The sequence below is a fragment of the Aethalodelphis obliquidens genome, unplaced genomic scaffold, assembly GCF_003676395.1.
Source record: "Aethalodelphis obliquidens isolate GAN/ISIS:26980383/991018 unplaced genomic scaffold, ASM367639v1 scaffold38, whole genome shotgun sequence".
Lineage (NCBI taxonomy): Eukaryota > Metazoa > Chordata > Mammalia > Artiodactyla > Delphinidae > Aethalodelphis > Aethalodelphis obliquidens.
This window is the reverse complement of record NW_020837982.1, coordinates 10528838-10545066: the sequence shown is the minus strand read 5'-3', so window position 1 is coordinate 10545066 and position 16229 is coordinate 10528838. Positions and strand designations below refer to the sequence as shown.

The window sequence follows — 16229 nt, the reverse complement described above, 5'->3', positions numbered from 1 at the left end:
TTGAGGAGTTTGGGTGGCTTCCAGGTTCCCTCTCTGAGCCTTCGGTGCTTTGCCAGTTCAGCCCCTTGGATACCAGCCACTGACACCAGCCAGACATTGCTCGGGACCCACTGTCTTTGGAGGAGGGGGCAGTACCTGGAGCAGGGTAGGTGGCAGAGAGGAATCAGGAAGGAGGCATAGGGGCAGCGGTGGTGCTAAGCTGGCAGGAGGTCCTGATCCCTCTGCGCCTCCCTGGGTCCCTCCATACAATCCACGTTGCACACAATGATGTTGAGGGCCTCTCTCATCACCTGCTGCTGACCTACTGGCCTGAGGGGAATGGGGGTTGGGGGGATGGGAGCTTGCCAAGAGCCAGGCCTGGTGAGATAGTGGCCTGGTGCCCTCACCAGGCTTCGATGACATCATTGTCACCTTCAGGGAACTCTCGGTGGCCTTGTAATCCTGCGAGGGGCTTCCAGTGTGGTCCAGCAGACGGACCTCAGTGCTTATGGGATTCTCAATCACGCAATTCAAGCTTGTGGAGCCTGGAAGCATCACAGGATCAGGGTTGGGGCACCCATCAGTCTGTTGGTTCTCGGCCACCGCCCCGCTCCCAGGCTGACCCAGCCCAGCTCTCACTGGTCTGCTGCTCATCTTCTGTGTCCTCCTCAAGTTCAGGGTGGGGAGAGCACCTCAGATATCTTCGTTTGCTACAATACTCCTTGCGTCGCAGATCAATTTCCTTCTCCAACACGACGGTGGTGGATGAAGCTGGGGACTGATTTCTTAAGGCAGGGGAAGCTGAGGAGTCACCCAAATCAATCTGAGTCATGTGGCCACCTAGGGAATACAGGCCACCAGCTCCACTGTGACCCCCAAGCCCCGGGGAGAAGCTCAAGCCCCAGGTTCTCATCTCACTTCTATCACCCCCCACCCCCCGTTTTTAGAAAAATGTCAGTGACTTTTCCACCGGCCACGGTTCGCTTGGGCTTTCTGTTCCTCCTTCCCAGCCAGCTTTCCTTGGGGGCTATCCTGATGAAGACCCCATTCCAGCTGCCCTCTGTCTTCCCTGGGGTCACCTTCCAGCATGACCTCCCTGTCAGCCAGCAGGGCCCTGAGGAAGACAGGCTATGGTGGAGAAGGTTCTGGACTACAATTACCTTGGGTCCCTGGGGCCCCACCATAGCTAACCTTTGACTTCTAGGATGTGGTTCCTGGCCACCAGGCCAAGCTCATCTTTGACTCCTCTGGTCAGTCCTCTTGCCCCGCCTCTCTCCACAGGCCTGGGCTCTGAGGCCAGCATCACACCTCGACTGCCATTGCTCATACTGACACTGCCCACACTGCTGTTCTTGTTATTATCCAAGGGCAGCTTTTTCGGAGGCTTGAGGAACTTTCCTTCATTGTAGTGTGCCTTGCGGCGCTTTTCAAAATCACTGGATTCTGTGGGCCAGCGTCAGAGCTTGGCTTTCCTGCCAGGCTCTCGCTGAAGGCTCACGCCACCCACTTTCCACTCAATCCCCACCCCACATCTTACGTGTCTTGGAAAAGTTGTCTGAAGACCCTGAGCTTCTGTTATCACTGTACAGGAAGACCTTGGGGCAGAAATTGTCCATTGTTGCAAACCTGAAGGGGAGGGAAGCCAGTTGGGGGCACGGAAGGGAGAGAACAATGGGAGCAGGTGGTAGATGGGGCCAAGCTGGCTGACTCCCCCACTTTGTTTTTGTTTCTTGCGGTACGTGGGCCTCTCACTGTTGTGGCCTCTCCCGTTGCGGAGCACAGGCTCCGGACGTGCAGGCTCAGCGGCCATGGCTCACGGGCCCAGCCGCTCCGCAGCATGTGGGATCCTCCCGGACCGGGGCACGAACCCGTGTCCCCTGCATCGGCAGGCGGACTCTCACCTCTCTGCTAGCTCCTCAGGAGTCATTGTGTGAGAGGTCCCCGCGAGCAGGTCTTCGTCGCTGTCCTGCAGCCTGCACAGGAGGGAGGAAGCAGTGCCTCAGAAGGGGATAGCAGGCAGTCCCCCACTCCTTTGAGTAGGGAAGAGAGTCTGGGCTGAAGGACTAGGGCTGAGGGCTCAGCACCTGTGGTTGGGAGTGCGGGGCTCATCCACCTTCATAAATCCATAGTCCTTGTCAGCAGGGTGGTAGGTCGCCAGAATATTCATTTCATCCCAGCGCTGACACTTTTTCCTTCGGGTGAGGGAAGGACACAGAAAAGGGGGAGGAAACCTTCTAGTGCCCTCCTCCTCACAGCCCTCTCTCATTCTCACAGTCATTCAAAAACTGTTGCTTGCACCCCCTTGTAGTTCCAGAGGTGTAGGAGGCTGGGGATGGGGTCACACCTGATGACAATCACGTACGATGTAGTTAGGGTACATGCTGACTTCTTATTCGGTACCTGCTACTCTCTCAAAGGCTAGGAACCTCAGATTTCCTACCCAATTACCCTCACCTACTCTCACTTTTAGTTCTTGGCACTCCGCCTCTTCTCCCCTGACTCCGCCTCCTCTAGTGTCTGGAATCCCTTCCTCCCGGGTTCCTTACCTCTCCGCCCTGGGGGATTTGTGCATCACGGTGGAGCTTCTGTTTTTTAGTATGCTCCGGGGCCGGTCCTCACAGGGTTTGTCGGAGTGCATGCAAGTTGACCCGGAGTGCGGAATGTATCCCGAGTAGTACACCCCAGGCCCCCCGGACCCCAGGTTGGACGTCCCGCATACACTGGTTCCAGGGAAGGGGGGATTAAGCCCGCCAGGGTGTGTACCGGACCCGGGATGCCGGTTGAGGCCGGAATCGAAGACTGCTGTCCCTCCGGAGGGCTGGCTAGAACCAGGACTGCCAATGACGGTTCCCCCGGAGTGTATGGGGGGCCCAGAACCGTGAAACATGGCTACTCCGCAGGGCAGCCCGGCGCCTGCCTCGACTCCTCCGATGCCTCCGGGCACTCCCCTGGTTGGCCCTCCAGGAGATTCTCCGTCGAGGCCGCTAGTAGCCCCCAGAGATTCCTGCTTCTCCGTGGCACCACTAAGGGGCCACGCTAAGCTACCCCGCCCCGGCTCCCTGCACCACATAGCCCTGCCCCCACCGCGGCGGGCGGGGGACGCTTGGGCTAGGCCTGGGTCCCCTCCCCCACTGCTCCCTGGAGCCGCGGGGGGCGGAAAAACTGTATAGGGACCTCGGGCTGGGAGCCTCTCCGCTCGCCCCTCCTCTCCTGTCCCACCCTAAGACTTTTCTTTGTCTCTGGGATTTGTTCCCGCCTTTCTCCCCATCGCTGCCCTCATCCGAATTATCCAATCGTAGTCAGGGGTCCTGGCCGTGGGGCGTGAAGCCTAATTGTGACGTCACAGTCCTCCAAGCTTAGCGTGAGCGTCGAGTGAGTTGTGCTGGGGGTTTGTTGACAGCTCTGGGGGAATCTTTGGGGAATGTCAGCGCCGTTGCTTGAAACTTCCTGCCGGGGTTCCTTTGCATTCTTTATTCGTGGCTTTAAAACCTCAAGATAGGCTTGACTAGAAACATCCGCGAGCTTTTTTTCCCCCCAAAGCCGGGCCGCTCTGCCTCTGCGGAGAGTTGTGATACAAAGTGGAGGGACTGCGACACTCTATAAAGACATAACCGGTCTCAGTGGTAGGGAGGGCAGATATTTTCATTTACAAAGCTACCAGTTCCCTGCTCTGGGAACTCAGAGCTCGCTCACACCGCTTCGAAACGAGCAGAGAGAAGGAAAGCTCCCCCCTCCCCTTGCCGTAAAGCGAATACTTCAAGGTGTTGCCTGCTTCGACGAAGGCGGGGTCTTCGGTGCAGCTGTCGCAAAGCTGAAAGTGTTTGGGCACCAACTCCCCCCCGTCGCGTCGTAAAGATGCCTGCGGCAGTCGTTTCTCCCACTGTCGCAAAAGCTCCCGGCCCGTCTTCACCCCTCTGAAGCCACTCCGTCACCTCGCCCGTGTCGTAAAGCAAACCTGCCCGACCCTGTCGTCCTTTCTCTTCCCACCGTGGTAGTCCTTAGTTCCTTAACCCGGGATGCTTTATTGCCCGGCACTGCCGTAAAGCATATCTGGCCCCAACCCCCCGGTCCTATTCCCTCAGGGCGTCCGTGCACCGCGGTTGCCACGGTGCCGCCAAGCGCGGCTGTCGCGCGGCCCCGGTGTCAGCGGCGATGGCGGCGGGGTCGGGTGGGAGTGGGGGCTCTGGGGGAGGCCCCGGGCCGGGGCCGGGTGGGGGTGGGGGTGGGGGCCCCTCCGGCGGGAGTGGCCCAGGACCGGGGTCCGGCGGGGGTCCGGGCAGCGGCGGGGAGCTGCACCCGCGCACCGGGCGCTTGGTGAGCCTATCGGCCTGTGGGCGTACAGCGCGGCGGCAGCAGCCGGGCCAGGAGTTTAATCACGGGCTGGTGTTGAGCCGGGAACCCTTGCGCGATGGACGCATCTTCACCGTCCGCATCGACCGCAAGGTGCGGAGCTGGGGCCGCGGAAGAGAGATGTGGAGAGTGGTGGGAGGGGACTAGAAGGAGATGGGGGAGGCCAGCCAGGGTGGTCCACATCACCGGGTACCGAGAGGGAACCGCCAGACAGGACACCAGGTAGGTGATGGGCGGGAAGGGACCATGAAACGGAAACATTCAGTCTTAAGGAGAAGGAGACAAGGAGAGCTTGAGTTTTCTTAAGATCCAGGAACAGGGAAGGGACGTGGGGCCCCACCCACTATAATGACTAGGGAACAGATCTGGAACAATTTTGGGGAGATGGAGGATGGAGAGATGTCAGAAGTGTGATGGGAGGAGAAGAGAGATAACCAAGAAAAGAACAACCATTGAAGGACAAACTCACCGGTTTGGCCAGAAAGATGGTTGAAGAGAGATATTCAAGGAGCAAGAGGTGTGTGTGCCTGTGCATAATGTGGTGAAGAGGCCGGGTGCACAGAGACAGAATTTGGGAGAAGGGTGAGTTTGAGTGCAGCCAGAGCCTAGGAGAGAAATAGGCCATATACAAGGAGGGAGAGAGCCATATACAAGAGCAAGGAATATGGACGTGGAGAGCTGTGAATTTGGCTGGTTGAGGGGCCACAGAGACCAGGGAAGTTAAAGGCGGCAGGGGGCTGGGGCCAGGGAATTTAGCCAGCCTGGTGGGGAAAGGCGTGGTGGTGTAGACAGTGAGCACCCACAGTACAAAGCAGAGTTGCTAAAGGAGAGCGGGCCCAACCATCCCCTGAGACCAGAGTCCAGAAAATACCTGTGGGACTGCATCTCTGGATGGTGATGCCTTGTGTCTGAAGAGAGCAAAGCCAGTTAGCTGTCTGAGAGGTGGGAAGAGGGGGACACAGTGGCCTGTGAAATGTGGTTTCCTAGTGGTGGGAGACCCATTCGTGGCCCATCCTGAGTCCCTGTCCATCACCCCATCACAGGTCAACTCCTGGAGTGGCTCCATTGAGATTGGGGTGACGGCACTGGACCCCAGTGTGCTGGACTTCCCAAGCAGCGCCACGGGGCTGAAGGGGGGCTCGTGGGTAGTGTCAGGCTGCTCGGTGCTGAGGGATGGACGTTCTGTGCTGGAGGAGTATGGGCAGGACCTGGACCAGCTTGGCGAAGGGGACCGTGTGGGCGTGGAGCGCACAGCTGCTGGGGAGCTGCGGCTCTGGGTGAATGGGCGGGATTGCGGCGTGGCCGCCACGGGCCTGCCAGCTCGTGTCTGGGCCGTCGTGGACCTTTACGGCAAGTGCACCCAGATCACCGTGCTACCCCCTGAGCCGGGCTTCAGCCCCCCTACTCCCGTCCCCACACCTCCCCTCGAACCCTCTGCCCCCGCTGAAGATTCTACCTGGTCTGAACAGGGGACCTCTGGGGATGAAGGTGAGAACACAGCTGGGGCAGCGGTGGAGGAGTGGGGCAGAGGGAATGGCTGAAGGAATGGGGGAAATGTAGTGACAAGTAGGGTATGGGCAGGGCCACTCAGACCCCCGAGTCTGTTGAAGGGGATAGCAGGGACTAGAGGAGGGGTGTCGTGGCTGTGGGCCCTGCAGCAGGGGCCGAACCCTTATTCCCCTCCTATCCCACTTGGTCGCCAGCCTTCACGGTGTCCCCCGCGCAGGCCCGGCCGGAGACGTTTCCTAACAGCCTTGAGTCGCATAATGGTGAGGGCTCCGGGGAGGTCCCGGGAAGGGGAGTGGGAAGTGAGGTGGACAGGGAGGGACCTCAGGAGAGGGGTAGGGGGAGCGCGGCAAGCCTGAGGATGAGGAGACTCATTTCTGCTTCCTTCCTCCGCCCTGCTATCGCAGAATTTGCCAGCATGGAGCTCTCCGAGGTGGTGAGCAACGCCATCCTGTCTGCCTACAACGGGGGGGCTCCTAAATGTGAACCTGAGCTCCCCACCGGCAGGGGAAGCACCGGGGCCTAGCGGCACTGCCACCTCACCCATCCTCACTTCCAACGATGCCCTCCTTTTTCACGAGAAGTGTGGAACCCTCATCAAACTCAGCAACAATAATAAGACGGCAGAGCGCCGCCGGCCCCTGGATGAATTCAACAATGGGGTTGTCATGACTAACCGCCCACTCCGGGACAATGAGATGTTTGAGGTGTGCAAGGCCCTGGGGTCTGGCTGGCACCTCACCCTCCGGGAGCTAGAGATGGGGCTTGATGCTGGAAGGGGGCGGGGGTGGCCTGGGGAAGAGCCAAGGGCGCAGAGTTTTTTCTCTGCATTTACATTCCCCGCCTCTCCCTTCCACTGTCACTACACCCAAGATCCGCATCGACAAGCTCGTAGATAAGTGGTCAGGCTCCATTGAGATTGGTGTCACCACCCACAACCCCAACAATTTGGAGTACCCAGCCACCATGACCAACCTGCAGTCAGGTACCAGCCCCCGGCAGGGTGGGCATGGCCTGTGGTTGCTGAGGTGAAGGGAGCCCGTACCCTAACCAGGGTGTCCGCTTCCCCCAGGCACCATCATGATGAGTGGCTGCGGGATCCTGACCAACGGCAAGGGCACCCGCCGGGAGTACTGTGAATTCAGTCTGGATGAGCTGCAGGTGAGGGTGGGCTCAAAGCGCGGGCCAGTCTCCAGGGGCGCCCGGGCACTGTGCAGCCCTGCCTGGGCACTGTGCTCTCTGACCTAGGGCAAGGCCCTTTATCTTTTGCTTGAAGGCTCCTTCTGAGAAGGCAGGGTTGCCCAACAGTTAGGCACTCAGATTTGGGAGTCAGATGGGTTTAATTCATTTCTCTGTTTGGCCATTCGTGGTAGTGACCTGCAGCAAGAAACTTACCCTCTTTGGTAGTTGTTTCTTTTTTTTTTTCGCGGTACGCGGGCCTCTCACTGTTGTGGCCTCTCCCGCTGCAGAGCACAGGCTCTGGACGCGCAGGCTCAGCGGCCATAGCCCACGGGTCCAGCCGCTCCGCGGCACGCGGGATCCTCCCGGACCGGGGCACGAACCCGCATCCCCCGCATCGGCAGGCGGACCCCCAACCACTGCGCCACCAGGGAAGCCCCTGTTTCTTCTTAATGTCTAGAAATGAACCCGTCAGTAGTTTTCGATAGACTGTCATGAGGGTTAATAGGTCGGTGTTGATAAAGTGGTTTAACACAGTGCCTGACTTGCCTTGAGCATCGGAGTGGCCTGAGACGCGTGGGAGCCTTTTGGAGCTGTTTCCCTGTCGCATGGTGTGGTGGGAAGGCTCGAAGCCCACTCTGTTCTCACAGTCCCCAGGACAAGTCTGGAGCCTGATTGTGAATGGATTCCAGGCTGTTATTTTTCTGCTTTGAATAGGAGGGCGACCACATTGGTCTCACGAGGAAGTCCAACTCTGCCCTACACTTCTTCATTAATGGCATTGATCAGGGTAAGGGGAAGCTCAGAGAGAGCAGCTGGGCCAGGGCTTTTGCTGTGAGGGGATCTGTATCTCATTCTCTTGCCTGTTTCATGCTCCATCTCCCTATATTGACTCTTCTCCCCTCATCCCCCCATTCCCTGTGCCTTCCACCCCCGCAGGCGTGGCTACCCCCTTGACGCCCCCAGTGGTGTACGGTGTGGTGGACTTGTATGGGATGGCTGTGAAGGTGACCATCGTCCACAATAACAACCACAGTGACCGCCTACGCCGGAACAATGCCATCCTGCGGGCGCTGTCCCCTGAGGGTGCTCTCCGCCGGGCTGCTCCTGCGGCCCAGGCAGAACCCGAGCGCCTGCTCTTCCACCCCAACTGTGGGCAGAAGGCAGCCATCACCCACGAGGGACGCACTGCCCTGAGGCCCCAGTATGGCCCATGGGGTGGGGAGAAGCCTGCGGAGGGGCTCTGATGGGATTGGGGGGAGGGGTGGGGCAGTGGGAGGCAGCAGGAGTCTGGTGTGGGGCGTCCTGGACAGAGAAGGGGGGCCTCTTGGAGTGTGAAGCGTGGCTGCTTGACTTGGGTAGTGGGTGTCGGGCAGGCATCGCCGGGCTGAGCTTTGGCACACTCAGTATGTGTGTCGGGATCTGAGTCCCCACTTGCTGTGCCCTCAGTGCCACTGACGACTTCAATCATGGCGTGGTACTGAGCAGCAGAGCCCTGCGGGACGGAGAGGTGTTCCAGGTGCGCATCGACAAGATGGTGGACAAATGGGCTGGCTCCATTGAGATTGGCGTCACCACCCACAACCCTGCCTACCTCCAGTTGCCCTCCACCATGACCAACTTGCGCTCTGGTGAGCTCCCAAGAAGGGCAGGGCCAAGATAGGATGCTAGGGGGGAAGCCGTCCCTGAAGCCCTGAAGCTTGTTCTCCAGCCCCTCTTTCACTTGTCACATTTATGACGACGCATTCAGTGGCTGAGGAGTGCCATGTGGACAGGGCCTGTGGCTGGCTTGGGAACTGCAGAGTTTTCTTGCCCTGCTCTGGGAAGCAAGCAAGTGTCAAAGAAAAGGCGGGATGGGCTAATGGCTTTGGGGAGTAATGTGGGGACCGCTATGTAGAGGAGACGAGCTCTGGCTTTCCCCTTATGGCCTCTGCCACTCCTTGTCCCCCTAGGGACCTGGATGATGACAGGGAATGGGGTGATGCACAATGGGACGACCATCTTGGACGAATATGGGCACAACCTGGACCGGCTCAAGGTGGGAGAGTGGGGGTACCGCCAGGTGTCGGCAGCGGGGAGGTAGGCAAGGTGGGGCTGCTGCGGGACCGGCCCAGGCAGGAACTCCGCCTGACTCCTCACTCCAGCCCCCCTTCTTCCAAGGCAGGGGACACGGTGGGCGTGGTGCGGCGGGAGGACGGAACTCTCCACTTCTTTGTCAATGGGATGACTCAGGGCCCCGCCGCCTGGAACGTGCCCCCGGGCGTCTATGCTGTCGTTGATCTCTATGGCCAGGCAGCCCAGGCCACCATTGTGGACGACGTGGGTGAGGGCCGGGCTGGGCAGGGGTTGGGGTGGCCTTGGGAGGCCTCAGAGACAACTGTAATCCTAATGGGTGATGTCCACTCTTGCAGAGGTGCCCCAGGTTCCTGAGCCACTCCCTGAGGGGAACAACCAGGTGTCTCCAAGCTCCCCGTCATCCGGGACCGGGGGCTCCGACCTCCGCTTCCACCAGCTGCATGGCAGCAACGCAGTCATCACCAACGGTGGCCGCACTGCGCTCCGCCACAACTGCCGCAGCGAGTTCAATGACGCCATCGTCATCTCCAACCGGTCAGTGTTGGGACTTTCATGTGCCCACTTTCCTACTACCCAGCGTCGGCCACCCAAGTAGGGCCTGTCTGATGGCCATTCTCCCTGGCAGGGCCCTGAGGGATGGAGAGCTGTTTGAAATTGTCATTCAGAAGATGGTAGACCGCTGGTCAGGCTCCATCGAGGCTGGTGAGGGGCACGTGTGTGTGTGTGTGTGTGTGCGCGCGCGCGCGCATGCACTGCAGTCAGGTGCTGGCTGCAGGAGGCTGGGGGCTCAGCTCAGACCCACCCCTGCCTCCTTCCAGGAGTGACCGCTATTCGGCCTGAGGACCTTGAATTCCCCAACACTATGACGGACATTGACTACGATACGTGGATGCTGAGGTTGGGCTGTCTGCTTTGGGGACCAGCTGGGTGGGGCTGGGTGGAGCTGGCTGGGATGAGGGACGCAGAGTTGGGGCATGTGGTGGCCATAGACAATGACAGACCCAGGAGTTCTGGCTGCCCAGTCCCTTCAATTCTGGGAAGCCTTCCCCCCACACCCTTAGGGAAGCTCCTGCTTTTCCCGGGGGGGACCCCAGGGATGAAGGATACAAGATTGGGTCTCAGACCCCAGATCGAGATCCCAGTCTGAGGCACTGGAAGGTTCCGACAAGCAGAGACTGGGCAGAGGCCTGTGTGGGGAGAGGAAGCTGGGAGGCTGACCTACTCCTTCTGTCATCCCCCCAGCGGCACAGCCATCATGCAAGATGGTAACACCATGCGCAACAACTACGGGTGTGACCTTGACGCGCTAGGCACGGGTGCCCGCATCGGCATGATGCGCACTGCCAAGGGCGATCTGCACTACTTCATCAACGGCCAGGACCAAGGCGCTGCCTGCTCAGGCTTGCCTCCCGGTAAAGGTGACTACTCCGTGGCTTTCGCCCTGCCACCTTCAGCCCAGCCCACCCCTGGCTATCAGGCTCCTGACCCCTTTCTTTCTTACCCAGAGGTGTATGCAGTAGTGGATCTATATGGCCAGTGTGTCCAAGTGTCCATCACCAATGCCACCGGCCCCATGGACAACAGTCTGGCGACCAGCAACACCGCCACTGAGAAGTCATTCCCCCTGCACTCCCCAGGTTCAGCCGGCAGGGAGGGAGGGAGGGCTCTGCCTGCCTGCTGTGGGCCTGGGGGATGCAGTTTCCAGGTCACGGAAGCTGTTCAAAGATAGGCTGGCTGCAGCAGCTGCAGACCGAGGGGGAGGGATCAACCCGTGGTGGGAAGCAGCCAAGAAGAGGGGAGGAGGTTACACCTGGTACACAGGGCCTAGACCCTTCCCCGCCACCAGGGGGCCGGGACACCGTAGCTGGGCGTGGCAGGTTTGGGACTGGGTCTTGCCTCGATGAAAGAGGAGTCGGGTCTTGAGGGAGCACTGGAGGTGGGACCTTCGCGTCAACTTCCTGCTTCACCTGAAAGCTTTGCCTGTGTCCTGTCTGAAGCTTGCTGCCCCAGTTCTCCCCCATCCTCTGGTGCCATCTTTCCACAGCGGCTGGCGTGGCTCACCGATTCCACAGTACTTGCGGCAAGAACATCACCCTGGAGGAAGACGGCACGAGGGCGGTGCGTGCTGCCGGCTACGCCCACGGCCTCGTCTTCAGCACCAAGGAGCTCAAGACCGAGGAGGTCTTTGAGGTGGGCTGTGGCGATGTGACAGGGGAGGTGGCGGACCCTTCACAGCAGAGCCAGACTGCTTCCCACCCTCCTGCCCCACAGTGCCACTGAGAGTTCCTCTCTCTCACAGGTGAAAGTGGAGGAGCTGGATGAGAAGTGGGCTGGTTCCCTCCGGCTAGGGCTGACCACACTAGCACCGGGGGAGACGGGGCCTGGAGCGGGCAGTGGCCCGGGGCTGCCTCCCTCCCTGCCAGAGCTCCGGACTAAGACCACCTGGATGGTGTCCAGCTGTGAAGTGAGGCGCGACGGGCAGCTCCAGAGGATGAACTATGGCCGGAACCTCGAGAGGCTGGGGGTGAAGCAGCTGACTTCAGGGACCGGGGTGGGCGTGGGAGTCGGGGTGGCGGGGAGAGGCGGGCTGAGCACTTGTCCTTGCCTCACCTTGGCCCTAGGTGGGGAGCCGTGTGGGCATTCGCCGAGGGGCAGATGACACGATGCACATCCTGGTAGATGGAGAGGATATGGGGCCTGCAGCCACCGGCATTGCCAAGGTAGACCCAAGACCAGCACTGGGTCTGGGAGTGGGGTTGAGGTCCTCCACTGATCTCTGACTTCTGGGTCTATGTGCCCCCAGAGCGTGTGGGCCGTGTTGGATCTGTATGGGCCAGTGCGGAGTGTTTCTATTGTCAGCTCCACCAGGCTGGACGAGCCAGAAGGCACCCAGCCTCCTTCCCCCAGCTCGGACACTGGCAGCGAGGGCGAGGAGGAGGATGAGGGCGAGGAGCGCGGCCTGGAAGTAAGAGGCAGCAGCAGGGCCCACTGGGCACAGGGAGGGACCGTTGGTGGCCCGTTGGGTCGTCTTCAGGTTCTCTGATCCAGCCCTGGGTGGGCGGAGGCTTATCTGCAGGCTCTGTCAAGCCCAGTGGGGTGGCTCAGGCCTCGCGTCGGCCGCCCCGCAGCTCACTCTCTCCTCCACACCAGGGCCAGAATCAAGTGGCTGTTATGCCCACAGCCCTCGAGTTCCTAGAGAACCATGGGAAGAATATTCTCTTGTCCAACGGGAACCGTACAGCTACACGAGTGGCCAGCTACAACCAGGGCATCGTTGTCGTCAGCCAGCCCCTGGTGCCCCAGCTGCTGGTCCAGGTGGGCCTCACCTCCTTGTCCCCGGCTCCTCTTGCTCAGGGTGACCCAGGGCCAACCCTCCTGCAGAGAGGCTTTTCCAGGTTGAGGACAAAGTGGAAGGCATGCCCTTTGGGTGAGCTTCCTGGGCTTTTGTTCATATCCTGTGGTGGCAGTTGTATATCAGTTTCCAGGAAGTACCCACCTGGGGGCTGTGACGAGGGAAGCAGTGGAGAGGGGCTGAGGGATGCCAGGGAGACTCCTGATTCTATATGTGGGAACAGGGCATGCTTTCCAGAGGAGGGGGTCTTGTGCTGCAGACTACAAGTTGTCAGAGTTAGGCAGGTGAAGAAAGCCCATGGGGACAAGAATCCTTTTAGAAGCAATAGCAAGACCAAGGCTGAAAGAGGGAAGGACACAGCTGAATTTGCAGTTTCCTGTCCGTCCAGGCATCGGAAGGGGTGGCATCCCAGGCCACACTGTGGGGTGCCGTCTTCTCTCCCTGGCTGGGGTGAGGAGCCCGGTCCTGCAGGGTGGGTGACCTCTTTGTAGGAGGCCATGATTGCGGAGTGGCTGCCTTCTCCCCAGGTACGGATAGACTTCTTGAACCGGCAGTGGACATCTTCCCTTGTCCTGGGAGTCATTACCTGCCCACCGGAGAGGCTCAACTTCCCTGCTTCTGCCTGTGCCCTCAAACGGGCGGCCTGGCTGCTGCGGGGCCGTGGGGTCTTCCACAACGGTCTCAAGGTGGGTAGGGAGCAGAGAGAAGGGGGAGGGGCTGGCCGAGAGGGAGAAGAGGGGCCCCTAGCCCTGGAGCTAGGACCGTAGGTATAAAGGCGTCCTGTAGTGGATGGGCAAGGGTGTGAGCGGCGTTACCTGGTCAGTCTCGGGCTCATCGTCTCCTCCTACATCCCTGCCATGGAGAATGTTGCGGGGGGTGGGGCTGGGGGAGGTGGAGTCTAGGTAACTGAAGCAGGGGCAGAGCCTGGGCAGTGGGCAAGTGTGGAGGCAAAGCCCAGGGACTGGCGACCCGAAGCTTAGTGAGGGGCCGGGGTGGCTGCTGCCGGTGGGAGTCTGATCTCTGGGAAGACAGTAGGTCTCTCCCCCCAGATCTGTGAGAAGTTTGGGCCAAATCTGGACACGTGTCCTGAAGGCACCATCCTGGGACTGCGGCTAGACAGCTCTGGGGGGCTGCATCTCCACATCAATGGGATGGACCAGGGAGTGGCTGTGCCAGATGTCCCCCAGCCCTGCCATGCGCTCGTGGACCTCTACGGGCAGTGTGAGCAGGTTAGTGGCAGCAGAGGCGGGGAGGAGTGGTGCCTGGGAGGCTGGGCTGTCCGAGGACAGGGGAAGTCTGGAGTTCAAGGAGGGGATCAGCAGGCTCTGGGGGCTGGTCACACTCTGGCTGACCACCCCTCTCCCCTGCAGGTGACAATCGTGACCCCTGAACCAGGGGCTGCCAGTGGAAAGAGTGCTGGAACCCAAGGGGACATGGAGAAAGCTGACATGGTGGATGGTGAGCCAGCCGAAGGGGCCAGGATCCCATCTCACCCCCACCTCGTACTTCTGGCCCCGGCTCCCGTGACCTTTGCCCCTTCTGCTCCCTCAGGTATCAAGGAGAGTGTGTGCTGGGGTCCACCGCCCACTGCTAGCCCCCTCAAGAGCTGTGAGTACCACGCCCTTTGCTCCCGTTTCCAGGAACTGCTGCTGCTTCCTGGTGAGTCCCCAGTCCCCCAGAACCTGCCTCATTCCCTGCCCAGCCCAGGGCCATGGCCGGAGCCCTGGAGACCAGTAGGAAAGAGGCCACATGGCTGAGACCCAGGGCGGGAGCCATGCCACAAAGTCTGCCACTCACTCTCCACAGAGGATTATTTCATGCCTCCGCCGAAGCGCAGCCTGTGCTACTGTGAGTCTTGCCGGAAGCTTCGAGGGGATGAGGCCCACAGGCGCCGTGGGGAGCCCCCGCGGGAATACGCTCTGCCCTTTGGCTGGTGCAGGTTCAACCTCAGGTACGTATGGGGCAGGGTCATGCTTCTCTCTCACTGTTCTTTGCCCCCTTGAGAAAGGGAGGTCCCGAGAGGGTGTATGGTAGAAGACAAAACTTCTTGTCTGGGGAATGACCTCGGGGAGCCAGTGACCTTTGTCCTATGTGTCCACCTCCTAGGGTGAATCCCCGCCTAGAGGCTGGGACACTAACCAAGAAGTGGCACATGGCGTATCATGGGAGCAACGTGGCAGCCGTCCGGAGGGTGCTGGACCGGGGGGAGCTGGGAGCAGGTACCGCGGCACCGGCAGAGGCCGGGCAGGCCGGGCCCATGGGCCATGGGGGGGGCCACCCTGACCCAGCTCTCCTCACAGGCACTGCTTCCATCCTGAGCTGCCGGCCCTTGAAGGGAGAGCCTGGGCTGGGGTTTGAGGAGCCTGGCGAGAACTGCGCGCCTCCTCGGGAGCAGCAGCCCCCTCCAGTGCTGCTTTCCCCCTCCCTCCAATATGCTGGGGCTGAGGCCCTGGCATCCAAAGTGCAGTGAGTACACAGGAAGCAGGGCCTGGGGCCACACGGGTCGCCATGATTCCCTCTCCTCTCCCACCTTGTCTCCCTAGTTCCTCAGTCTCTACCCAGCCCTTTCTTCACACAGTCTTTGCACAAGTACCACTTATTTTGTCCTATCACAGAGAACAAAGAAGGGAACCCTAGGCATGTGGAAGTTATGCTCTTTCTTGCTCTAGAATGTTTATGCATAATAAGTATTTAGTATTTTTAAAGGTGACAAGTACTATGGAAACAAAAAGAGTGGGTGAAGTGGGTCAGAAGTGTGGTTGGAGCGGGCGTATGGTATAGGGTGGTCTGCGTAGACTTCATTAAGAAGGTGAGATCTGAGCAAAGACTTGGAGAAGGCAGGAGGGAGTTAGGCGAGCAGGCATTGGGAGGAAGGCCATTTCAAGTAGAGAGGACGGCTAGAGCCAGGTTCCTGTACGGAGAGAGTGATTCCTGAGAACAGCAAGGCCAGCTTCTAACTGTCGTGGTGGCAGCTGGAAAGGGGGAGAGGTCCTGGGCCCAGAGGTCTCACTGCCCTATTTATGCTTCTTGCCTGACAGATTCCGGGACCCCAAATCCCAGCAGACACACCAGGCCCAGGTGGCGTTCCAGGTGTGTGTGCGCCCTGGCTCCTACACCCCCGGACCCCCTTCCGCTGCCCTCAGAGAGCCTCCCGACCCTCACTTCAGCCCAGCCGAACTTGAGTGGGTAACCAAGGAGAAGGGGGCCACACTTCTCTATGCCCTGCTGGTACGGGTGGAGTGAGGGGTGAGGCCGCACCACTACAAGCACAGTTGGGCCTCGGCCCGTGGACTCTGAATGACGACTGCCACCACCTCACTCCAGCGACCCACGGCACGCTGAGTGCTCAGCCTGGCAGATGCACAGGAGCATGCGGGCAGACTCTCAGACTAGCTGGGAAGCGGAGCTGTCTCCGTGCCCAGGGCTCGGACAGTCCCTCCCTCCGAGGTGAAGGCGCAGCGGGGAGCCCGGCCGCAGGCCCTGGGGAACCCTCTCCATGCACTGATCTGGGGAGCACGACTCCCCGCGACTCCTCCCCCATACACTTAATTTATTTCCGTTTCTGTTCTGGTTACTGTGAATTCCAGAGGAGTCTCCCGGTGCCCCACATGAAGCTGCTTTTCCGGCCCAGGCGGGAGTGGGGAAGGCGGCGCCGGGGGTCGGGCCTCTGTACAGTTGTTACTGACTCTGATTTCTAAGGAGCCAATAAACGCCGTCTCAGAGCAGCCGCCTCGGCCTCTCTCGCGCGCGCTTCTCACCTCCCGGAGGAGCCCCGGCCCCGCCACGT

At 60.2% G+C, this 16229-nt stretch overlaps 2 protein-coding genes across 2 annotated transcripts; one reads left to right on the top strand and one right to left on the bottom strand.

Annotated features, from left to right (window-relative positions):
* Nucleotides 1-768: 768 nt before the first annotated feature.
* Nucleotides 769-4051, bottom strand: LOC113632995 (uncharacterized). Its single transcript, XM_027130861.1, has 5 exons — nucleotides 2526-4051; nucleotides 2064-2171; nucleotides 1881-1952; nucleotides 1517-1574; nucleotides 769-819 (listed from the first exon to the last, which is right to left on the bottom strand). The coding sequence occupies exons 1-5, from the start codon at nucleotides 3047-3049 to the stop codon at nucleotides 808-810; spliced, it is 774 nt and encodes a 257-aa protein (XP_026986662.1). The 5' UTR covers nucleotides 3050-4051; the 3' UTR covers nucleotides 769-807.
* An 80-nt stretch (nucleotides 4052-4131) lies between these two features.
* NEURL4 (neuralized E3 ubiquitin protein ligase 4) lies at nucleotides 4132-16165 on the top strand. The gene is given in 30 exon segments (XM_027130840.1): nucleotides 4132-4422; nucleotides 5373-5817; nucleotides 6033-6098; nucleotides 6243-6301; nucleotides 6303-6542; nucleotides 6709-6820; nucleotides 6908-6996; nucleotides 7732-7804; nucleotides 7954-8218; nucleotides 8464-8645; nucleotides 8967-9052; nucleotides 9175-9337; nucleotides 9426-9624; nucleotides 9716-9792; nucleotides 9909-9987; nucleotides 10333-10508; nucleotides 10596-10727; nucleotides 11135-11280; nucleotides 11390-11614; nucleotides 11712-11810; nucleotides 11894-12055; nucleotides 12241-12405; nucleotides 12970-13128; nucleotides 13492-13671; nucleotides 13813-13900; nucleotides 13994-14101; nucleotides 14249-14393; nucleotides 14549-14661; nucleotides 14743-14908; nucleotides 15481-16165. Coding segments are annotated over 30 exon segments (4695 nt in total). The 3' UTR covers nucleotides 15686-16165.
* The last annotated feature ends 64 nt before the right edge of the window (nucleotides 16166-16229 follow it).